This window comes from Salvelinus alpinus, chromosome 17 (assembly GCF_045679555.1).
Source record: "Salvelinus alpinus chromosome 17, SLU_Salpinus.1, whole genome shotgun sequence".
In the NCBI taxonomy this organism is placed as follows: domain Eukaryota; kingdom Metazoa; phylum Chordata; class Actinopteri; order Salmoniformes; family Salmonidae; genus Salvelinus; species Salvelinus alpinus.
Genome location: NC_092102.1, coordinates 38,089,597 through 38,114,609, shown reverse-complemented (window position 1 = coordinate 38,114,609; position 25,013 = coordinate 38,089,597). Strand labels below are relative to the sequence as shown.

General features: G+C 43.4%; 1 protein-coding gene across 4 annotated transcripts in view; it reads left to right on the top strand.

Moving 5' to 3' along the window:
- uckl1b (uridine-cytidine kinase 1-like 1b) overlaps positions 1–25,013 on the top strand; it is a 77,413-nt gene that overhangs the window by 33,632 nt on the left and 18,768 nt on the right. For 3 of the 4 annotated variants that reach the window (XM_071348888.1, XM_071348886.1, XM_071348884.1), the window contains 6 exons: positions 2,118–2,288; positions 3,290–3,361; positions 6,352–6,541; positions 6,866–6,927; positions 9,608–9,627; positions 11,221–11,319. In XM_071348888.1, the coding sequence (XP_071204989.1) occupies positions 2,118–2,288; positions 3,290–3,361; positions 6,352–6,541; positions 6,866–6,927; positions 9,608–9,627; positions 11,221–11,319 (614 nt within the window). Of the gene's footprint in view, positions 1–2,117; positions 2,289–3,289; positions 3,362–6,351; positions 6,542–6,865; positions 6,928–8,342; positions 8,360–9,607; positions 9,628–11,220; positions 11,320–25,013 lie in introns of all 4 variants that reach the window. The other variant, XM_071348887.1, reaches the window with a different exon arrangement.

The window sequence follows — 25,013 nt, the reverse complement described above, 5'->3', positions numbered from 1 at the left end:
ACATATTTAACAGCACAATAACAGCACAATAGCAACATAATAACAACACAATAACAACACAATAACAGCACAATAACAACACAATAACAACACAACAGCACTCATGCACTGTACAGCTTCCCTCTCACTCCGCTCAAAATCTGAATGAGATCTGGAGATGGTTTTCTACAGTGTTTTAATACCACGTAATCCCATTGTCTTTCTATCTCGCTCTACTCCTCTCTATCTGTCACGCCCTGACCATAGTTTGCTTTGTATGTTTATATGTTTTGTTTGGTCAGGGTGTGATCTGAGTGGGCATTCTATGTTGTTTGTCTGTTTCTGTGTTTGGCCTGATATGGTTCTCAATCAGAGGCAGGTGTTAGTCATTGTCTCTGATTGGGAACCATATTTAGGTAGCCTGTTTTGTCATTGTGGGTTGTGGGTGATTGTCTATGTGTAGTGTTTGTGTCAGCACGATTGTTCATTAGCTTCACGGTTGTCACTTTGTTGTTTTGTAGTGTTCAGTTTTTCCACTAAAATGACGAACACTTACCACGCTGCATATTGGTCCTCCGACCCTTCTCGCTTCTCCTCGTCAGATGAGGAGGACGAAGACAGCCGTGACACTATCGCTCACTATCTCTCTACCCTGAGTGACCAGGCTTCTGAAGAGATGGAAAGATCCCTGAGGGGATAAGAGGGTAGATGTAAAATGAGAGGGATGAGAGAGGGGGAAAAGAAGCAACATTTGGGTGAGCGAGGGTGAGGACAAGAGGAGAACGATATTGGCCAACCAACCATCATTAAAAGAGTCATCAGCTTCCCCTTACTGTGTTATGTAACAGAGTGACAGCCTGACTTTACTGGAACTCTACTAGCTTTACTGTAGGTCACCAGCTTTACTGCAGCTCTACTAGCTTTACTGTAGGTCACCAGCTTTACTGCAGCTCTACTAGCTTTACTGTAGGTCACCAGCTTTACTGCAGCTCTACCTGCTTTACTGTAGGTCACCAGCTTTATTGCAGCTATTCTAGCTTTACTGTAGGTCACCAGCTTCACTGCAGCTCTACTAGCTTTACTGTAGATCACCAGCTTTACTGCAGCTCTACCTGCTTTACTGTTGGTCACCAGCTTTATTGCAGCTCTACTAGCTTTACTGTAGGTCACCAGCTTTACTGCAGCTTTACTGTAGATCACCAGCTTTACTGCAGCTCTACCAGCTTTACTGTAGATCACCAGCTTTACTGCAGCTCTACCTGCTTTACTATAGGTCACCAGCTTTACTGCAGCTCTACCAGCTTTACTGTAGATCACCAGCTTTACTGCAGCTCTACCAGCTTTTCTGTAGGTCACCTGCTTTACTGTAGATCACCAGCTTTACTGTTACTGCAGCTCTACCAGCTTTACAGTAGGTCACCAGCTTTACCAGCCACCTTTGGATCTTAACTAATGCCACTTTAAGATACCAAATACCAGTTGTGAGTTAACAACCAAACACCATTTCCATGTAGAACATCAGCAGCAGTGGTAGTTGCCATTCATCACAGATCTAGGTTCAGTTTACCCTAACCCAAATCTAAACCTTAACCATTAGGGAGATTTACAAAAGTACTGACCAAGTAACAGTGATCTGGGGAAACTTCTAACTCCTGCTCACTCCCATATGAATGGATATCCACTCTGAGATACCCCACCTCTCATTCTGGCTTCCCAGGCCCATCTTGGCTCTGGAGAAGCACTGGAGTGGCTGGATTTCTATGACACTGTTACTTATAAAGTGCTTATGATTGAACCACGAGAGGAGGAGGTAGGAGAGTTCCAAATCCCAGGGCTCGAATTTGAAAGGGCTGGCTACGGTCCAGTGCAATGTGCATGCGCTTCCACACACACACACACACCTTCTGGCACAGTCCTCACAGGAGGGACACAGCATTCCCGTCTGGCCTAAATTTAGTCAAGCTTAGTTGAGAGGCACTCCGATAGGGTGAGTGTGTGCACATGGACGTCCACGTGCACGTGACTGCGTACCTGTGTTATCTTCATGCTTCATCCACTGATTTTTCAGGGATGTCTTTCTGCTTGCGAAACGGCCATGGTTTAACGTTATTTTAATATTCATCCAATGTTGTGTGTAGGTTCTGACTCCTGAGCAGCAGGTCACGGCAGCCAGTAATGACTACAACTTTGACCACCCGGATGCCTTTGACTTTGGCCTGCTGGCACACATACTGAGGAAACTGAAACTGGGAAAGAGTGTCAAGATCCCTGTGTATGACTTCACCACACACGGACGCCAGAAGGACTGGGTGAGGACACACAAACACACACATAAATGCCTCCCCCACATTGCAGTGTTTTCTTGGTCTAGATATTGGGGTAGGGTTATTGCAGTGTAATCTTGGTCTAGATATTGGGGTAGGGTTATTGCAGTGTAATCTTGGTCTAGATATTGGGGTAGGGTTATTGCAATGTAATCTTGGTCTAGATATTGGGGTAGGGTTATTGCAGTGTAATCTTGGTCTAGATATTGGGGTAGGGTTATTGCAGTGTAATCCTGGTCTAGATATTGGGGTAGGGTTATTGCAGTGTAATCCTGGTCTAGATATTGGGGTAGGGTTATTGCAATGTAATCCTGGTCTAGATATTGGGGTAGGGTTATTGCAATGTAATCTTGGTCTAGATATTGGGGTAGGGTTATTGCAGTGTAATCCTGGTCTAGATATTGGGGTAGGGTTATTGCAGTGTAATCTTGGTCTAGATATTGGGGTAGGGTTATTGCAGTGTAATCCTGGTCTAGATATTGGGGTAGGGTTATTGCAGTGTAATCTTGGTCTAGATATTGGGGTAGGGTTATTGCAGTGTAATCCTGGTCTAGATATTGGGGTAGGGTTATTGCAGTGTAATCTTGGTCTAGATATTGGGGTAGGGTTATTGCAGTGTAATCTTGGTCTAGATTACTCAACATCTGGAGTTATGGAGTAATTTTATGACATAAAGTTGCCAATCCATCCCAGATGCACAGCGGCAGCCATTCTTGTTTGTCTTGACATGTTTTATAGTTATCCCATAACTATGAGAAGATTAGCCCTGTTAACCATTAGCATGGGGGAAGATAGAGAGCTGAAACTCAGTCACATTTTACTAATTGGCATTACCAGACATAAACAGCACAGGGAGCTATTGTGCCAGCAGAGAAATGTGGACTTGTCACCAAAAACACCACAGACATTAGGTGGCGTCTATACACTACACTTCTGGAAGTGTCAAAATCATACTAAACCCACAGCGTGTGTTTCATCCCTCTCAGAAAACAGTGTATGGAGCCAGTGTTATCATCTTTGAGGGAATCATGGCCTTTGCAGATAAAGAACTGTTACAGGTACGACTCAAATGTCCCCCTGTACATTGGCTGTGTGTGTTTTTCATGGTTTGTGTTAGAGGTCGACCGATTATGATTTTTCAACGCGAATACCGATACCGATTATTGGAGGGCCAAAAAAAGCAGATACCGATTAATCGGCCAATTTTTTTTATTTATTTTTATTTATTTGTAATAATGACAATTACAAAAATACTGAATGAACACTTATTTTGACTTAATATAATACATCAATAAAATCAATTTAGTCTCAAAAAAATAATGAAACATGTTCAATTTGGTTTAAATAATGCAAAAACAAAGTGTTTGAGAAGAAAGTAAAAGTGCAATATGTGCCATGTAAGAAAGCTAACGTTTAAGTTCCTTGCTCAGAACATGAGAACATATAAAAGCTGGTGGTTCCTTTTAACATGAGTCTTCAATATTCGCAGGTAAGAAGTTTTAGGTTGTAGTTATTATAGGAATTATAGGACTATTTCTCTCTATACGATTTGTATTTCATATACCTTTGACTATTGGATGTTCTTATAGGCACTTTAGTATTGCCAGTGTAACAGTATAGCTTCCGTCCCTCTCCTCGCTCCTACCTGGGCTCGAACCAGGAACACAACGACAACAGCCACCCTTGAAGCAGCGTTACCCATGCAGAGCAAGGGGAACAACTACTCCAAGTCTCAGAGCGAGTGACGTTTGAAACGCTATTAGCGCGCACCCCGCTAACTAGCTAGCCATTTCACATCGGTTACACCAGCCTAATCTCGGGAGTTGATAGGCGTGAAGCACAGCGAAGAGCTTCTGGCAAAACGCAGGAAAGTGCTGTTTGAATGAATGCTTACGAGCCTGCTGCTGCCTACCACCGCTCAGTCAGACTGCTCTATCAAATCATAGACTTAGTTATAACATAATAACACACAGAAATACGAGACTTAGGTCATTATTATGGTCGAATCCGGAAACTATCATCTCGAAAACAAGACGTTTATTCTTTCAGTGAAATACGGAACCGTTCCGTATTTTATCTAACGGGTGGCATCCATAAGTCTAAATATTCCTGTTACATTGCACAACCTTCAATGTTATGTCATAATTACGTAAGATTCTGGCCAATTTGGCGGCCCAAACTGTTGCATATACACTGACTCTGCGTACAATCAACACAAGAGAAGTGACACAATTTCACCTGGTTAATATTGCCTGCGAACCTGGATTTCTTTTTGCTAAATATGCAGGTTTAAAAATATTTACTTCTGTGTGTTGATTTTAAGACAGGCAATGATGTTTATGGTTAGGTACACATTGAAGCAACGATACGCACCGCATCGATTATATGCAACGCAGGACACGCTAGATAAACTATTAATATCATCAACCATGTGTAGTTAACTAGTGATTATAATTGATTGATTGATTGATTGATTGTTTTTTATAAGATAAGTTGAATGCTAGCTAGCAACTTACCTTGGCTTCTACTGCATTCGCGTAACAGGCAGGCTCCTCGTGGAGTGCAATGTAAGGCAGGTGGTTAGAGCGTTGGACTAGTTAACTGTAAGGTTGCAAGATTGAATCCCCCGAGCTGACAAGGTAAAAATCTGTCGTTCTGCCCCTGAACGAGGCAGTTAACCCACCGTTCCTAGGCCGTCATTGAAAATAAGAATGTGTTCTTAACTGACTTGCCTAGTTAAATAAAGATTAAATAAAGGTGTAAAAAAAATAAAAGTCGGCCAAATCGGTGTCCAAAAATACTGATTTCCGATTGTTATGAAAACTTGAAATCGCCCATAATTAATCGACCATTACGATTAATCGGTCGACCTCTAGTTTGTGTATGTGTGTGTGTGTCCTCGTGTGTGTGTGTGTGTGTTTGGCATGGTGTGTGTGTTTGGCATAGTGTGTGTGTGTTTCTCATGGTGTGTGTGTGTGTGTGTGTTTCTCATGGTGTGTGTGTGTGTGTGTGTGTGTGTGTGTGTGTGTGTGTGTGTGTGTGTGTGTGTGTGTGTGTGTGTGTGTGTGTGTGTGTGTGTTTCTCATGGTGTGTGTGTGTGTGTGTGTTTCTCATGGTGTGTGTGTGTGTGTGTTTCTCATGGTGTGTGTGTTTCTCATGGTGTGTGTGTGTGTGTTTCTCATGGTGTGGGTGTGTGTGTGTTTCTCATGGTGTGGGTGTGTGTGTGTTTCTCATGGTGTGTGTGTGTGTGTGTGTTTCTCATGGTGTGGGTGTGTGTGTTTCTCATGGTGTGTGTGTGTTTCTCATGGTGTGTGTGTGTGTGTTTCTCATGGTGTGTGGTGTGTGAGTGTGTGTGTGTGTGTGTGTGTGTGTGTGTGTGTGTGTGTGTGTGTGTGTGTGTGTGTGTGTGTGTGTGTGTGTGTGTGTGTGTGTGTGTGTGTGTGTGTGTGTGTGTGTGTGTGTGTGTTTCTCATGGTGTGTGTGTGTTTCTCATGGTGTGTGTGTGTTTCTCATGGTGTGTGTGTGTTTCTCATGGTGTGGGTGTGTGTGTTTCTCATGGTGTGGGTGTGTGTGTTTCTCATGGTGTGTGTGTGTGTGTGTGTTTCTCATGGTGTGGGTGTGTGTGTTTCTCATGGTATGTGTGTGTGTGTGTGTTTCTCATGGTATGTGTGTGTGTGTGTGTGTTTCTCATGGTGTGGGTGTGTGTGTTTCTCATGGTGTGTGTGTGTTTCTCATGGTGTGTGTGTGTGTGTGTGTGTGTGTGTGTGTGTGTGTGTGTGTGTGTGTGTGTGTGTGTGTGTGTGTGTGTGTGTGTGTGTGTGTGTGTGTGTTTCTCATGGTGTGTGTGTGTTTCTCATGGTGTGTGTGTGTGTGTGTGTGTGTGTGTGTGTGTGTGTGTGTGTGTGTGTGTGTGTGTGTGTGTGTGTGTGTGTGTGTGTGTGTGTGTGTGTGTGTGTGTGTGTGTGTGTTTCTCATGGTGTGTGTGTGTTTCTCATGGTGTGTGTGTGTGTGTGTGTTTCTCATGGTGTGTGTTCTCCCCTCCCCACAGCTGCTGGACATGAAGATCTTTGTGGAGACTGACTCAGACATCCGCCTGGTGCGTCGGCTGCAGAGGGACATCACAGAGCGTGGCCGGGACATCGACGGCGTCATCAAACAGTACAATAAGTTTGTGAAGCCCGCCTTTGAGCAGTACATCGAGCCAACCATGCGACTGGCTGACATTGTGGTACCACGCGGTAATATTTGGAACCAGCACACACAGACTGACGTAGTAAAAAATTTATGACCATGTGCTCATACACACACACACACACACACACACACACACACACACACACACACACACACACACACATTTGCTTACACATATTCTCCCTTACATTTAGACATTCAGGGGAGAACTTCCACTTAACTCAAATGTTGACGTAGTAATGCATTGACGTCAATTGGAGACAACGTGAAAAGTCAACTTAGTCCCCTGAACCATTATAATGTACACAACATAATATCATCACTGTCTAATGTCACTTCCCCTTCCTGTGTGTGTCGTATACTGGCAGGAGGAGGCAACATGGTGGCCATAGACTTGATCGTACAGCACGTCCACAGCCAGCTGGAGGAGGTGAGAGTTCTTCCCTTGATCTCTCCTCATACTGTATACAGCTTGACAGATCTACAGCTAACCAGACTGATACCAGATCTACAGCTAACCAGACTGATACCAGATCTACAGCTAACCAGACTGATACCAGATCTACAGCTAACCAGACTGATACCAGATCTACAACTAACCAGACTGATACCAGATCTACAGCTAACCAGACTGATACCAGATCTACAGCTAACCAGACTGATACCAGATCTACAGCTAACCAGACTGATACCAGATCTACAGCTAACCAGACTGATACCAGATCTACAGCTAACCAGACTGATACCAGATCTACAGCTAACCAGACTGATACCAGATCTACAGCTAACCAGACTGATACCAGATCTACAGCTAACCAGACTGATACCAGATCTACAGCTAACCAGACTGATACCAGATCTACAGCTAACCAGACTGATACCAGATCTACAGCTAACCAGACTGATACCAGATCTACAGCTAACCAGACTGATACCAGATCTACAGCTAACCAGACTGATACCAGATCTACAGCTAACCAGACTGATACCAGATCTACAGCTAACCAGACTGATACCAGATCTACAGCTAACCAGACTGATACCAGATCTACAGCTAACCAGACTGATACCAGATCTACAACTAACCAGACTGATACCAGATCTACAGCTAACCAGACTGATACCAGATCTACAGCTAACCAGACTGATACCAGATCTACAGCTAACCAGACTGATACCAGATCTACAGCTTTCCAGCTAACCAGACTGATGCCAGCTCCATTTCCCCCTCTAGTGGAACAAGAAAGCATTTTCTGTAATAGCTCTACATTTCATGATTTCCTGAGAAAGATGACACAAAATGAAGAATATACTAAATTAAGTATAGATTTAAAAGCATGACCAGGGGCGTTTTGCTGTGTGACTTGTGGTACATGCACTAATAGCTAGCAGGGTTGGTGTGTCAGTTCTATATCAATTCAGGCGACGGAAATGAAATTCCAGTTCACAAATTAAAATAAATGTTTTCTGTTCCTGAAATTGAAGTTCAGTTCATTGCCTAAAGTTGAACAAATTGAAGTCTAATCGCTTCCATCCACCATTACCAATGAAGGCATGTGTTGTTATTGTGGTGTTAGCTATTTGACACGGTACTATTGACCTTGCCCCACCTGCACACGGACTCTCATACTCCTCCTTCATCCCTCCAACTCCTCCCTCTATCCCTCCAACTCCTCCCTCTATCCCTCCAACTCCTCCCTCTATCCCTCCAACTCCTCCCTCTATCCCTACAACTCCTCCCTCTATCCCTCCAACTCATTCCTCCATCCCTCCAACTCCTCCCTCTATCCCTCCAACTCCTTCCTCCATCCCTCCAACTCCTCCCTCTATCCCTCCATCACACAGCGTGAGCTCAGCGTCAGGTAGAGTAGCACAACTCTTTACTGTACCGCCGAACCCCTCTCCCCCACACCCCAGTTCCCAGATGGAGGGCAAGAAGAGGGGGGCACAAAACATGAGTATGTAGAAGTTGCCCTAAATCCCTGATACAGGGTCAGATATCCTTATCTGTTCCCAGATGTGGTTACGGGCAACTTCTACATCGAAGCCACGAAGCCAACATCCTCACTCTCCAACTGCTTGCTGCTGTTACACAGAATCAACCCCAGAAGCCCACCTTGTCAATGACTCATCCAGTACAGTGAAGGATGTAACAGCATCGATGGGAAATGGGTCTTCCATTACAGGTAGCAGTAGTAATTGGCATGTCACCGCGTGTGACACCACATACGCTGTTAAAGCATGCGGTACAAAAACAGCTTTGAGTGAGCAGAGATTTGAGAGACTCTCTGCCCTTTGACAGACACGCCACACGTCACTTCTGTGTTTCTAACTCTTCTATGTGCAGCAGGCAGTTGATTGGAGGATGTTGCTTTTTCCTCTACCTTACATACATGATGGCTCACACACAACCACCCGCTGCATTCTGTGTCTAAAAATAATCTACTGAGACATTTTCACTGACCTCTCAGCTCCAGAGAGAGAGAAGAAGAGTGTGAGATAGAGAAAGACCGTTCTTATCACACAATCTAAAACCTATGTTTTCTATACCTATTATTAAAAGCTGAGTTTTTCCATTGAGTATGTCGGCCACAGCAGATCAGAGCGAGAGAGAGAGGAAGTGTGTTTGGTGTCTGTCTTTAGACACAGGATGTATCAGGGCCTTTGAGCTGTGAGTCGTACCTCTGTGCTTTACCTCTGTACTGCAGAGACACAGTGTAGGTGTGACAGCTGAAGCCAGCCTGAGAGCAGCCCACGTGTACACACGACACACAATGCCACCACCGCTGACGGAATTGTAGTGACCATTGTTACTGAGTGGACTAACCGAGTTGAACTATTATTTGTAAGTTCATGAAAAAGATTATTTAGCAACTTTGTATGGCAATTTGTCTTGGTCTAAGGAATTGTGAGGATTGCAGTGGATTCAGCTGTCACACACATCACTGTATCACATGATCATATCTTTATCCATCCCTTTATTTACCGAATGTTGTCTGTTTCTTTTATTTTCTTCCTCTTTTCTGTTGTCGTCGTTGTGTGTCTCTGTCATTGTGTGTCTCTGTCGGTGTGTGTCGTTGTGTTTCGTCCAAACCCTCTTCTCTCCATAGAGGAAACTGCGCTGGGATATGTGAGCAGATTTGCTTATGATTTATCTGTGTTTGCATTTTCTTTCTTTTAAAGTTCGGTATCCCATAGGAGTTTTGTTTTTAGAGAGTGAAATGGTATCACAGCTTGGTCTTTGTATCTCAAGAGTGTGGGGATTTAATGTGATATCACTCAACTCAAGGCTTGCATGACCTCAATTCTAATCTTTGGCAAGACCAGGGGTTTGTTCAGTTTGCTTAAACATTTGCTGCGTTGCGTAACGTTGCGCTTGCTACGTTAGGCTTGTACTGAACGACATGTTTCCCCAAAGTGCTCTTCAACGTTCTTGAACAGACTTTGAGGGACGTGTGCTCCGTTTGGTGGGTGTGGTGGGATGTGGCTTGAAGCAATAAGTGACGTATTTAAAGGGCAGCGGCCATGCTGATAGCATTCCCCAACCAACAACCCAACCCCTCCCCGTTTTTCAACTGGTTGTTCAGCACAGCACTGTTTCCATGTAGTTTCTTTGTACTGAACGCAGCCCAGAACTCATTGTGTTGTATGTTTTAAAGTCAGATTCTAGTCCAAAACTTAGTTTGATTGTTTTTTTTTTTAAATCAGCCTGTGTTGATCTGAATTGAGGAGTTGGGCTTTCTTTGAGTTGGTGTGTGTGTGGGTTGGTTGGTTCTTTTATCCTTGTGGGGACCTCAAATGCCCCAAAGTCCCCACAAGGACAGTAAAACAATGAACATTCTCGTGGGGACATTTTCCACATCCCCATGAGGACAAAGGCTATTTTAAGTTTAGAGGTTTAGGGTTAGAGTTACAATTAGGGTTAGTGGTTTGGGTTAAGGTTATGGTAAGGATAAGGGTTAGTGTGAAGGAGTTAGGGGAAATAGGATTTTGAATGGAAATTCATTTTAGATCCCCACAAGGATAGAAGAATGAACGTGTGTTTGTGTTTGTATGTGTGTAATCACATGGGATTATGACAACACAAAGAGAACAATTAAGAGAACACGGCTTTCTTCATGTTCCTCAGATTACGTGTTGAGAGTCTCAAATGAATCAGAACCAAATCACTGTGTTTACACCACCATTAGTACCCGAGGACACTAGATCCAACGTTTCCTGACTAGTTTCACGTTAATTTATTGCACATTGATCAATGTTGAAGGAATTAGTTGTTGAATGAATTAGTCTTTCACCACTCACTGTAGAATCTAACTGCATTGAGACCAGAACAGTAGCTAAAAACGTCAAACGCTCTCTGTGATTGTCTCTTAAAGCTGTTGTATAATCCCACTAAGGCAGACAGTACAGTATCGGTTCAGTGATGTTAACTGACCTGTATCTGCTCTGCCTATTTTAATCTAGTGTGTTTTTATTGTGTGTTTTTTAGAATTCTACTACCCACTAATCAATATTAACACCAGTGTGATGAATACTGTTTAAGATGTGTGTGTGTGTGTGTGTGTGTGTGTGTGTGTGTGTGTGCGTGGGTGCGTGTGCGCGCTGGTGTCTGCTTATTTTGTATGTGTGTTTCAAGCCTGTGACTGTATGTATGCACCCTACCGCCTATTCCAGTGCTCTTACATCCACCCGCCCTTTCTTTTCCTGGTTGCTATGGTTACAGGGCGGCCCTTGCCTCTGCCCACCAGGCCCAGCCCCTCCCCCAGACCCTGAGTGTTCTGGAGAGTACGCCCCAGGTCAGGGGAATGCACACCATAATAAGGTATACACGCTGGATACTGTATACACTGGATACTGTATACACTGGATACTGTATACACTGGATACTGTATACACACTGCATACTGTATACACACTGGATACTGTATACACACTGCATACTGTATACACACTGCATACTGTATACACACTGGATACTGTATACACACTGCATACTGTATACACACTGCATAATGTATACACACTGGATACTGTATACACACTGCATACTGTATACACACTGCATAATGTATACACACTGGATACTGTATACACACTGCATACTGTATACACACTGCATACTGCATACACACTGCATACTGTATACACACTGCATACTGTATACACACTGCATACCGCATACACACTGCATACCGTTTACACGCTGCATACTGTATACACGCTGCATACTGTATACACGTTGGGTACTGTATACACGCTGCATACTGTATACACGCTGGATACTGTATACACACTGCATAATGTATACACACTGCATACTGTATACACGCTGCATACTGTTTACACGCTGCATACTGTATACACGCTGCATACTGTATACACACTGGATACTGTATACACGCTGGATACTGTATACACGCTGGATACTGTATACACACTGCATACTGTATACACACTACATACTGTATACACACTGCATACTGTTTACACGCTGCATACTGTATACACGCTGCATACTGTATACACGCTGGATACTGTATACACACTGGATACTGTATACACGCTGCATACTGTATACACGCTGCATACTGTATACACGCTGCATACTGTATACACGCTGCATACTGTATACACGCTGCATACTGTATACACGCTGCATACTGTATACACGCTGCATACTGTATACACGCTGCATACTGTATACACTGGATACTGTATTTTATTTCACCTTTATTTAACCAGGTAGGCAAGTTGAGAACAAGTTCTCATTTACAATTGCGACCTGGCCAAGATAAAGCAAAGCAGTTCGACACATACAACAACACAGAGTTACACATGGAGTAAAACAAACATAGAGTCAATAATACAGTAAAAAAAATAATCTATATACAAATGAGGCGAGATAAGGGAGGTAAAGGCAAAAAAAGGCCATGGTGGCGAGGTAAATACAATATAGTAAGTAAAACATTGGAATGGTAGATCTGACTGTCTCATCTGTCTGGCCCCTGACTGTCTTTCATCTGTCTGGTTCCTGACTGTCTTATCTGACTGGTCCCTGACTGTCTTTCATCTGTCTGGTCCCTGACTGTCTTTCATTTGTATGGCCCCTGACTGTGATTGTCTTTTATCTATCTGGTCCCTGACACTCTTTTATCTGTCTGGTCCCTGACTGTCTTTTATCTGTCTGGTTCCTGACTATTTTATCTGGCTGGTCCCTGACTGTTATCTGTCTGGTCCCTGACTGTCTTTCATCTGTCTGGTCCCTGACTGTCTTTCATCTGTCTGCCCCCTGACTGTCTTTCATCTGTCTGCCCCCTGACTGTCTTTCATCTGTCTTGCCCCTGACCGTGATTGTCTTTTATCTATCTGGTCCCTGACGCTCTTTTATCTGTCTGGTCCCTGACTGTCTTTTATCTGTCTGGTTCCTGACTATTTTATCTGTCTGGTTCCTGACTATTTTATCTGTCTGGTCCCTGACGGTCTTATCTGTCTGGTCCCTGACTGTCTTTTTATCTGTCTGGTCCCTGACTGTCTTTTATCTGTCTGGTCCCTGCCTGTCTTTATCTTTCGGGTATCTGGCTGTCTTTTATCTTTCGGGTCTCTGACTCTCTTTTGTCTGTCTGGACCCTGACTGTCTTTTATCTGTCTGATCCCAGACTGTCTTTTATTTGTCTGGTCCCTGAGTGTTTTTATTTGTCTGGTCCCTGAGTGTTTTTATCTGTCTGGTCCCTGACTGTCTTTATCTGTCTGGTCCCTGACTGTCTTTCATCTGTCTGGTCCCTGACTGTCTTTCATCTGTATGGCCCCTGACTGTGATTGTCTTTTATCTATCTGGTCCCTGACACTCTTTTATCTGTCTGGTCCCTGACTATTTTATCTGGCTGGTCCCTGACTGTTATCTGTCTGGTCCCTGACTGTCTTTCATCTGTCTGCCCCCTGACTGTCTTTCATCTGTCTGGTCCCTGACTGTCTTTTATCTGTCTGGTCCCTGACTGTCTTTTATCTGTCTTGCCCCTGACCGTGATTGTCTTTTATCTATCTGGTCCCTGACACTCTTTTATCTGTCTGGTCCCTGACTGTCTTTTATCTGTCTGGTCCCTGCCTGTCTTTTATTTGTCTGGTCCCTGACTGTCTTTATCTTTCGGGTCTCTGACTCTCTTTTGTCTGTCTGGACCCTGACTGTCTTTTATCTGTCTGATCCCAGACTGTCTTTTATTTGTCTGGTCCCTGAGTGTTTTTATTTGTCTGGTCCCTGAGTGTTTTTATCTGTCTGGTCCCTGACTGTCTTTATCTGTCTGGTCCCTGACTGTCTTTTATCTGTCTGGTCCCTGACTGTCTCATCTGTATGGCCCCTGACTGTCTTTCATCTGTATGCCCATGACGGTCTTTTATCTGTCTGATCCCTGACTGTCTCATCTGTATGGCCCCTGACTGTCTTTTATCTGTCTGATCCCTGACTCTTTTATCTGTCTGGTCCCTGATGGTCTTTTATTTGTCTGGTCCCTTACTGTCTTTTATCTGTCTGGACCCTGAGTGTCTTTTATTTGTCTGGTCCCTGAGTGTCTTTTATTTGTCTGGTCCCTGAGTTTCTTTTATTTGTCTGGTCCCTGAGTGTCTTTTATTTGTCTGGTCCCTGAGTGTCTTTTATTTGTCTGGTCCCTGAGTGTCTTTTATTTGTCTGGTCCCTGAGTGTCTTTTATTTGTCTGATCCCAGACTGTCTTTTATTTGTCTGGTCCCTGACTGTCTTTTATCTGTCTGAACCCTGACTGTCTTTTATCTGTCTGATCCCAGACTGTCTTTTATCTGTCTGGTCCCTGAGTGTTTTTATTGTGTTTTTATTTGTCTGGTCCCTGAGTGTCTTTTATTTGTCTGGTCCCTGAGTGTCTTTTATTTGTCTGGTCCCTGAGTGTTTTTATTTGTCTGGTCCCTGACTGTCTTTTATCTGTCTGGTCCCTGACTGTCTTTTATCTGTCTGGTCCCTGACTGTCTTTTATTTGTCTGGTCCCTGAGTGTTTTTATTTGTCTGGTCCCTGAGTGTCTTTTATCTGTCTGGTCCCTGACTGTCTTTTATCTGTCTGGTCCCTGAGTGTTTCTATTTGTCTGGTCCCTGAGTGTCTTTTATTTGTCTGGTCCCTGAGTGTCTTTTATTTGTCTGGTCCCTGAGTGTCTTTTATTTGTCTGGTCCCTGAGTGTTTTTATTTGTCTGGTCCCTGAGTGTCTTTTATTTGTCTGGTCCATGAGTGTCTTTTATTTGTCTGGTCCCTGAGTGTTTTTATTTGTCTGGTCCCTGAGTGTCTTTTATTTGTCTGGTCCATGAGTGTCTTTTATTTGTCTGGTCCCTGAGTGTTTTTATTTGTCTGGTCCTTGACTGTCTTTTATCTGTCTGGTCCCTGATGGTCTTTTATTTGTCTGGTCCCTGAGTGTCTTTTATCTGTCTGGTCCCTGACTGTCTTTTATCTGTCTGATCCCTGACTCTTTTATCTGTCTGGTCCCTGATGGTCTTTTATTTGTCTGGTCCCTTACTGTCTTTTATTTGTTCTGGTCCCTGAGTGTCTTTTATTTGTCTGGTCCCTGAGTGTCTTTTATTTGTCTGATCCCAGACTGTCTTTTATTTGTCTGGTCCCTGACTGTCTTTTATCTGTCTGAACCCTGACTGTCTTTTATCTGTCTGATCCCAGACTGTCTTTTATCTGTCTGGTCCCTGAGTGTTTTTATTGTGTTTTTATTTGTCTGGTCCCTGAGTGTCTTTTATTTGTCTGGTCCCTGAGTGTCTTTTATTTGTCTGGTCCCTGAGTGTTTTTATTTGTCTGGTCCCTGAGTGTCTTTTATTTGTCTGGTCCATGAGTGTCTTTTATTTGTCTGGTCCCTGAGTGTTTTTATTTGTCTGGTCCTTGACTGCCTTTTATCTGTCTGGTCCCTGATGGTCTTTTATTTGTCTGGTCCCTGAGTGTCTTTTATTTGTCTGGTCCCTGAGTGTTTTTATTTGTCTGGTCCCTGACTGTCTTTTATCTGTCTGAACCCTGACTGTCTTTTATCTGTCTGATCCCAGACTGTCTTTTATCTGTCTGGTCCCTGAGTGTTTTTATTGTGTTTTTATTTGTCTGGTCCCTGAGTGTCTTTTATTTGTCTGGTCCCTGAGTGTCTTTTATTTGTCTGGTCCCTGAGTGTTTTTATTTGTCTGGTCCCTGACTGTCTTTTATCTGTCTGGTCCCTGACTGTCTTTTATCTGTCTGGTCCCTGACTGTCTTTTATTTGTCTGGTCCCTGAGTGTTTTTATTTGTCTGGTCCCTGAGTGTCTTTCATCTGTCTGGTCCCTGACTGTCTTTTATCTGTCTGGTCCCTGACTGTCTTTTATCTGTCTGGTCCCTGAGTGTTTCTATTTGTCTGGTCCCTGAGTGTCTTTTATTTGTCTGGTCCCTGAGTGTCTTTTATTTGTCTGGTCCCTGAGTGTTTTTATTTGTCTGGTCCCTGAGTGTCTTTTATTTGTCTGGTCCATGAGTGTCTTTTATTTGTCTGGTCCCTGAGTGTTTTTATTTGTCTGGTCCCTGAGTGTCTTTTATTTGTCTGGTCCATGAGTGTCTTTTATTTGTCTGGTCCCTGAGTGTTTTTATTTGTCTGGTCCTTGACTGTCTTTTATCTGTCTGGTCCCTGATGGTCTTTTATTTGTCTGGTCCCTGACTGTCTTTTATTTGTCTGGTCCCTGAGTGTTTTTATTTGTCTGGTCCCTGACTGTCTTTTATTTGTCTGGTCCCTGACTGTCTTTTATCTGTCTGGTCCCTGACTGTCTTTTATTCGTCTTGTCCCTGACTGTCTTTTATCTGTCTGGTCCCTGACTGTCTTTTATCTGTCTGGTCCCTGACTGTCTTTTATTTGTCTGGTCCCTGAGTGTTTTTATCTGTCTGGTCCCTGACTGTCTTTATCTGTCTGGTCCCTGACTGTCTTTTATCTGTCTGGTCCCTGACTGTCTCATCTGTATGGCCCCTGACTGTCTTTCATCTGTATGCCCATGACGGTCTTTTATCTGTCTGATCCCTGACTGTCTCATCTGTATGGCCCCTGACTGTCTTTTATCTGTCTGATCCCTGACTCTTTTATCTGTCTGGTCCCTGATGGTCTTTTATTTGTCTGGTCCCTTACTGTCTTTTATCTGTCTGGACCCTGAGTGTCTTTTATTTGTCTGGTCCCTGAGTGTCTTTTATTTGTCTGGTCCCTGAGTTTCTTTTATTTGTCTGGTCCCTGAGTGTCTTTTATTTGTCTGGTCCCTGAGTGTCTTTTATTTGTCTGGTCCCTGAGTGTCTTTTATTTGTCTGGTCCCTGAGTGTCTTTTATTTGTCTGATCCCAGACTGTCTTTTATTTGTCTGGTCCCTGACTGTCTTTTATCTGTCTGATCCCAGACTGTCTTTTATCTGTCTGGTCCCTGAGTGTTTTTATTGTGTTTTTATTTGTCTGGTCCCTGAGTGTCTTTTATTTGTCTGGTCCCTGAGTGTCTTTTATTTGTCTGGTCCCTGAGTGTTTTTATTTGTCTGGTCCCTGAGTGTCTTTTATTTGTCTGGTCCATGAGTGTCTTTTATTTGTCTGGTCCCTGAGTGTTTTTATCTGTCTGATCCCAGACTGTCTTTTATTTGTCTGGTCCCTGAGTGTTTTTATTTGTCTGGTCCCTGAGTGTTTTTATCTGTCTGGTCCCTGACTGTCTTTATCTGTCTGGTCCCTGACTGTCTTTCATCTGTCTGGTCCCTGACTGTCTTTCATCTGTATGGCCCCTGACTGTGATTGTCTTTTATCTATCTGGTCCCTGACACTCTTTTATCTGTCTGGTCCCTGACTATTTTATCTGGCTGGTCCCTGACTGTTATCTGTCTGGTCCCTGACTGTCTTTCATCTGTCTGCCCCCTGACTGTCTTTCATCTGTCTGGTCCCTGACTGTCTTTTATCTGTCTGGTCCCTGACTGTCTTTTATCTGTCTTGCCCCTGACCGTGATTGTCTTTTATCTATCTGGTCCCTGACACTCTTTTATCTGTCTGGTCCCTGACTGTCTTTTATCTGTCTGGTCCCTGCCTGTCTTTTATTTGTCTGGTCCCTGACTGTCTTTATCTTTCGGGTCTCTGACTCTCTTTTGTCTGTCTGGACCCTGACTGTCTTTTATCTGTCTGATCCCAGACTGTCTTTTATTTGTCTGGTCCCTGAGTGTTTTTATTTGTCTGGTCCCTGAGTGTTTTTATCTGTCTGGTCCCTGACTGTCTTTATCTGTCTGGTCCCTGACTGTCTTTTATCTGTCTGGTCCCTGACTGTCTCATCTGTATGGCCCCTGACTGTCTTTCATCTGTATGCCCATGACGGTCTTTTATCTGTCTGATCCCTGACTGTCTCATCTGTATGGCCCCTGACTGTCTTTTATCTGTCTGATCCCTGACTCTTTTATCTGTCTGGTCCCTGATGGTCTTTTATTTGTCTGGTCCCTTACTGTCTTTTATCTGTCTGGACCCTGAGTGTCTTTTATTTGTCTGGTCCCTGAGTGTCTTTTATTTGTCTGGTCCCTGAGTTTCTTTTATTTGTCTGGTCCCTGAGTGTCTTTTATTTGTCTGGTCCCTGAGTGTCTTTTATTTGTCTGGTCCCTGAGTGTCTTTTATTTGTCTGGTCCCTGAGTGTCTTTTATTTGTCTGATCCCAGACTGTCTTTTATTTGTCTGGTCCCTGACTGTCTTTTATCTGTCTGAACCCTGACTGTCTTTTATCTGTCTGATCCCAGACTGTCTTTTATCTGTCTGGTCCCTGAGTGTTTTTATTGTGTTTTTATTTGTCTGGTCCCTGAGTGTCTTTTATTTGTCTGGTCCCTGAGTGTCTTTTATTTGTCTGGTCCCTGAGTGTTTTTATTTGTCTGGTCCCTGACTGTCTTTTATCTGTCTGGTCCCTGACTGTCTTTTATCTGTCTGGTCCCTGACTGTCTTTTATTTGTCTGGTCCCTGAGTGTTTTTATTTGTCTGGTCCCTGAGTGTCTTTTATCTGTCTGGTCCCTGACTGTCTTTTATCTGTCTGGTCCCTGAGTGTTTCTATTTGTCTGGTCCCTGAGTGTCTTTTATTTGTCTGGTCCCTGAGTGTCTTTTATTTGTCTGGTCCCTGAGTGTCTTTTATTTGTCTGGTCCCTGAGTGTTTTTATTTGTCTGGTCCCTGAGTGTCTTTTATTTGTCTGGTCCATGAGTGTCTTTTATTTGTCTGGTCCCTGAGTGTTTTTATTTGTCTGGTCCCTGAGTGTCTTTTATTTGTCTGGTCCATGAGTGTCTTTTATTTGTCTGGTCCCTGAGTGTTTTTATTTGTCTGGTCCTTGACTGTCTTTTATCTGTCTGGTCCCTGATGGTCTTTTATTTGTCTGGTCCCTGAGTGTCTTTTATCTGTCTGGTCCCTGACTGTCTTTTATCTGTCTGATCCCTGACTCTTTTATCTGTCTGGTCCCTGATGGTCTTTTATTTGTCTGGTCCCTTACTGTCTTTTATTTGTTCTGGTCCCTGAGTGTCTTTTATTTGTCTGGTCCCTGAGTGTCTTTTATTTGTCTGATCCCAGACTGTCTTTTATTTGTCTGGTCCCTGACTGTCTTTTATCTGTCTGAACCCTGACTGTCTTTTATCTGTCTGATCCCAGACTGTCTTTTATCTGTCTGGTCCCTGAGTGTTTTTATTGTGTTTTTATTTGTCTGGTCCCTGAGTGTCTTTTATTTGTCTGGTCCCTGAGTGTCTTTTATTTGTCTGGTCCCTGAGTGTTTTTATTTGTCTGGTCCCTGAGTGTCTTTTATTTGTCTGGTCCATGAGTGTCTTTTATTTGTCTGGTCCCTGAGTGTTTTTATTTGTCTGGTCCTTGACTGTCTTTTATCTGTCTGGTCCCTGATGGTCTTTTATTTGTCTGGTCCCTGAGTGTCTTTTATTTGTCTGGTCCCTGAGTGTTTTTATTTGTCTGGTCCCTGACTGTCTTTTATCTGTCTGAACCCTGACTGTCTTTTATCTGTCTGATCCCAGACTGTCTTTTATCTGTCTGGTCCCTGAGTGTTTTTATTTGTCTGGTCCCTGAGTGTCTTTTATTTGTCTGGTCCCTGAGTGTCTTTTATTTGTCTGGTCCCTGAGTGTTTTTATTTGTCTGGTCCCTGACTGTCTTTTATCTGTCTGGTCCCTGACTGTCTTTTATCTGTCTGGTCCCTGACTGTCTTTTATTTGTCTGGTCCCTGAGTGTTTTTATTTGTCTGGTCCCTGAGTGTCTTTCATCTGTCTGGTCCCTGACTGTCTTTTATCTGTCTGGTCCCTGAGTGTTTCTATTTGTCTGGTCCCTGAGTGTCTTTTATTTGTCTGGTCCCTGAGTGTCTTTTATTTGTCTGGTCCCTGAGTGTCTTTTATTTGTCTGGTCCCTGAGTGTTTTTATTTGTCTGGTCCCTGAGTGTCTTTTATTTGTCTGGTCCATGAGTGTCTTTTATTTGTCTGGTCCCTGAGTGTTTTTATTTGTCTGGTCCCTGAGTGTCTTTTATTTGTCTGGTCCATGAGTGTCTTTTATTTGTCTGGTCCCTGAGTGTTTTTATTTGTCTGGTCCTTGACTGTCTTTTATCTGTCTGGTCCCTGATGGTCTTTTATTTGTCTGGTCCCTGACTGTCTTTTATTTGTCTGGTCCCTGAGTGTTTTTATTTGTCTGGTCCCTGACTGTCTTTTATTTGTCTGGTCCCTGACTGTCTTTTATCTGTCTGGTCCCTGACTGACTTTTATTCGTCTTGTCCCTGACTGTCTTTTATCTGTCTGGTCCCTGACTGTCTTTTATCTGTCTGGTCCCTGACTGTCTTTTATTTGTCTGGTCCCTGAGTGTTTTTATCTGTCTGGTCCCTGACTGTCTTTATCTGTCTGGTCCCTGACTGTCTTTTATCTGTCTGGTCCCTGACTGTCTCATCTGTATGGCCCCTGACTGTCTTTCATCTGTATGCCCATGACGGTCTTTTATCTGTCTGATCCCTGACTGTCTCATCTGTATGGCCCCTGACTGTCTTTTATCTGTCTGATCCCTGACTCTTTTATCTGTCTGGTCCCTGATGGTCTTTTATTTGTCTGGTCCCTTACTGTCTTTTATCTGTCTGGACCCTGAGTGTCTTTTATTTGTCTGGTCCCTGAGTGTCTTTTATTTGTCTGGTCCCTGAGTTTCTTTTATTTGTCTGGTCCCTGAGTGTCTTTTATTTGTCTGGTCCCTGAGTGTCTTTTATTTGTCTGGTCCCTGAGTGTCTTTTATTTGTCTGGTCCCTGAGTGTCTTTTATTTGTCTGATCCCAGACTGTCTTTTATTTGTCTGGTCCCTGACTGTCTTTTATCTGTCTGATCCCAGACTGTCTTTTATCTGTCTGGTCCCTGAGTGTTTTTATTGTGTTTTTATTTGTCTGGTCCCTGAGTGTCTTTTATTTGTCTGGTCCCTGAGTGTCTTTTATTTGTCTGGTCCCTGAGTGTTTTTATTTGTCTGGTCCCTGAGTGTCTTTTATTTGTCTGGTCCATGAGTGTCTTTTATTTGTCTGGTCCCTGAGTGTTTTTATTTGTCTGGTCCTTGACTGTCTTTTATCTGTCTGGTCCCTGATGGTCTTTTATTTGTCTGGTCCCTGAGTGTCTTTTATTTGTCTGGTCCCTGAGTGTTTTTATTTGTCTGGTCCCTGACTGTCTTTTATTTGTCTGGTCCCTGACTGTCTTTTATCTGTCTGGTCCCTGACTGTCTTTTATTCGTCTGGTCCCTGACTGTCTTTTATCTGTCTGGTCCCTGACTGTCTCATCTGTATGGCCCCTGACTGTCTTTCATCTGTATGCCCATGACGGTCTTTTATCTGTCTGATCCCTGACTGTCTCATCTGTATGGCCCCTGACTGTCTTTTATCTGTCTGATCCCTGACTCTTTTATCTGTCTGGTCCCTGATGGTCTTTTATTTGTCTGGTCCCTTACTGTCTTTTATCTGTCTGGACCCTGAGTGTCTTTTATTTGTCTGGTCCCTGAGTGTCTTTTATTTGTCTGGTCCCTGAGTTTCTTTTATTTGTCTGGTCCCTGAGTGTCTTTTATCTGTCTGGTCCCTGACTGTCTTTTATTTGTCTGGTCCCTGAGTGTTTTTTATCTGTCTGGTCCCTGACTGTCTTTATCTGTCTGGTCCCTGACTGTCTTTTATCTGTCTGGTCCCTGACTGTCTCATCTGTATGGCCCCTGACTGTCTTTCATCTGTATGCCCATGACGGTCTTTTATCTGTCTGATCCCTGACTCTTTTATCTGTCTGGTCCCTGATGGTCTTTTATTTGTCTGGTCCCTTACTGTCTTTTATCTGTCTGGACCCTGAGTGTCTTTTATTTGTCTGGTCCCTGAGTGTCTTTTATTTGTCTGGTCCCTGAGTTTCTTTTATTTGTCTGGTCCCTGAGTGTCTTTTATTTGTCTGGTCCCTGAGTGTCTTTTATTTGTCTGGTCCCTGAGTGTCTTTTATTTGTCTGGTCCCTGAGTGTCTTTTATTTGTCTGATCCCAGACTGTCTTTTATTTGTCTGGTCCCTGACTGTCTTTTATCTGTCTGAACCCTGACTGTCTTTTATCTGTCTGATCCCAGACTGTCTTTTATCTGTCTGGTCCCTGAGTGTTTTTATTGTGTTTTTATTTGTCTGGTCCCTGAGTGTCTTTTATTTGTCTGGTCCCTGAGTGTCTTTTATTTGTCTGGTCCCTGAGTGTTTTTATTTGTCTGGTCCCTGACTGTCTTTTATCTGTCTGGTCCCTGACTGTCTTTTATCTGTCTGGTCCCTGACTGTCTTTTATTTGTCTGGTCCCTGAGTGTTTTTATTTGTCTGGTCCCTGAGTGTCTTTTATCTGTCTGGTCCCTGACTGTCTTTTATCTGTCTGGTCCCTGAGTGTTTCTATTTGTCTGGTCCCTGAGTGTCTTTTATTTGTCTGGTCCCTGAGTGTCTTTTATTTGTCTGGTCCCTGAGTGTCTTTTATTTGTCTGGTCCCTGAGTGTTTTTATTTGTCTGGTCCCTGAGTGTCTTTTATTTGTCTGGTCCATGAGTGTCTTTTATTTGTCTGGTCCCTGAGTGTTTTTATTTGTCTGGTCCCTGAGTGTCTTTTATTTGTCTGGTCCATGAGTGTCTTTTATTTGTCTGGTCCCTGAGTGTTTTTATTTGTCTGGTCCTTGACTGTCTTTTATCTGACTGGTCCCTGATGGTCTTTTATTTGTCTGGTCCCTGAGTGTCTTTTATTTGTCTGGTCCCTGAGTGTTTTTATTTGTCTGGTCCCTGACTGTCTTTTATTTGTCTGGTCCCTGACTGTCTTTTATCTGTCTGGTCCCTGACTGTCTTTTATTCGTCTGGTCCCTGACTGTCTTTTATCTGTCTGGTCCCTGACTGTCTTTTATCGGTCTGGTCCCTGACTGTCTTTTATTTGTCTGGTCCCTGACTGTCTTTTATTTGTCTGGTCCCTGACTGTCTTTTATTTGTCTGGTCCCTGAGTGTCTTTTATTTGTCTGGTCCCTGACTGTCTTTTATTTGTCTGGTCCCTGACTGTCTTTTATTTGTCTGGTCCCTGACTGTCTTTTATTTGTCTGGTCCCTGAGTGTCTTTTATTTGTCTGGTCCCTGACTGTCTTTTATTTGTCTGGTCTCTGACTGTCTTTTATTTGTCTGGTCCCTGACGCTCTTTTATCTGTCTGGTCCCTGACTGTCTTTCATCTGTCTGGTCCCTGCCTGTCTTTATCTTTCGGGTATCTGGCTGTCTTTTATCTGTTGGGTCCCTGACTGTCTTTATCTTTCGGGTCTCTGACTCTCATTTGTCTGTCTGGACCCTGACTGTCTTTTATCTGTCTGATCCCAGACTGTCTTTTATTTGTCTGGTCCCTGAGTGTTTTTATTTGTCTGGTCCCTGAGTGTTTTTATCTGTCTGGTCCCTGACTGTCTTTATCTGTCTGGTCCCTGACTGTCTTTTATCTGTCTGGTCCCTGACTGTCTCATCTGTATGGCCCCTGACTGTCTTTCATCTGTATGCCCATGACTGTCTTTTATCTGTCTGATCCCTGACTGTCTCATCTGTATGGCCCCTGACTGTCTTTTATCTGTCTGATCCCTGACTGTCTTTTATCTGTTTGATCCCAGACTGTCTTTATCTGTCTGGTCCCTGAGTGTCTTTTATTTGTCTGGTCCCTGAGTTTCTTTTATTTGTCTGGTCCCTGAGTGTCTTTTATTTGTCTGGTCCCTGAGTGTCTTTTATTTGTCTGGTCCCTGAGTGTCTTTTATTTGTCTGATCCCAGACTGTCTTTTATTTGTCTGGTCCCTGACTGTCTTTTATCTGTCTGAACCCTGACTGTCTTTTATCTGTCTGATCCCAGACTGTCTTTTATCTGTCTGGTCCCTGACTGTCTTTTATTTGTCTGGTCCCTGACTGTCTTTTATTTGTCTGGTCCCTGACTGTCTTTTATTTGTCTGGTCCCTGAGTGTCTTTTATTTGTCTGGTCCCTGAGTGTTTTTATTTGTCTGGTCCCTGACTGTCTTTTATTTGTCTGGTCCCTGACTGTCTTTTATTTGTCTGGTCCCTGACTGTCTTTTATTTGTCTGGTCCCTGAGTGTCTTTTATTTGTCTGGTCCCTGACTGTCTTTTATTTGTCTGGTCCCTGACTGTCTTTATTTGTCTGGTCCCTGAGTGTCTTTTATTTGTCTGGTCCCTGAGTGTCTTTTATTTGTCTGATCCCAGACTGTCTTTTATTTGTCTGGTCCCTGACTGTCTTTTATTTGTCTGGTCCCTGACTGTCTTTTATCTGTCTGAACCCTGACTGTCTTTTATCTGTCTGATCCCAGACTGTCTTTTATCTGTCTGGTCCCTGAGTGTTTTTATTGTGTTTTTATTTGTCTGGTCCCTGAGTGTCTTTTATTTGTCTGGTCCCTGAGTGTTTTTATTTGTCTGGTCCCTGACTGTCTTTTATCTGTCTGGTCCCTGACTGTCTTTTATCTGTTTGGTCCCTGACTGTCTTTTATTTGTCTGGTCCCTGAGTGTTTTTATTTGTCTGGTCCCTGAGTGTCTTTAATCTGTCTGGTCCCTGACTGTCTTTTATCTGTCTGGTCCCTGAGTGTTTTTATTTGTCTGGTCCCTGAGTGTCTTTTATTTGTCTCGTCCCTGAGTGTCTTTTATTTGTCTGGTCCCTGAGTGTCTTTTATTTGTCTGGTCCCTGAGTGTTTTTATTTGTCTGGTCCCTGAGTGTCTTTTATTTGTCTGGTCCATGAGTGTATTTTATTTGTCTGGTCCCTGAGTGTCTTTTATTTGTCTGGTCCATGAGTGTCTTTTATTTGTCTGGTCCCTGAGTGTTTTTATTTGTCTGGTCCCTGACTGTCTTTTATTTGTCTGGTCCATGAGTGTCTTTTATTTGTCTGGTCCCTGAGTGTTTTTATTTGTCTGGTCCCTGACTGTCTTTTATTTGTCTGGTCCCTGAGTGTCTTTTATTTGTCTGGTCCCTGACTGTCTTTTATTTGTCTGGTCCCTGACTGTCTTTATTTGTCTGGTCCCTGAG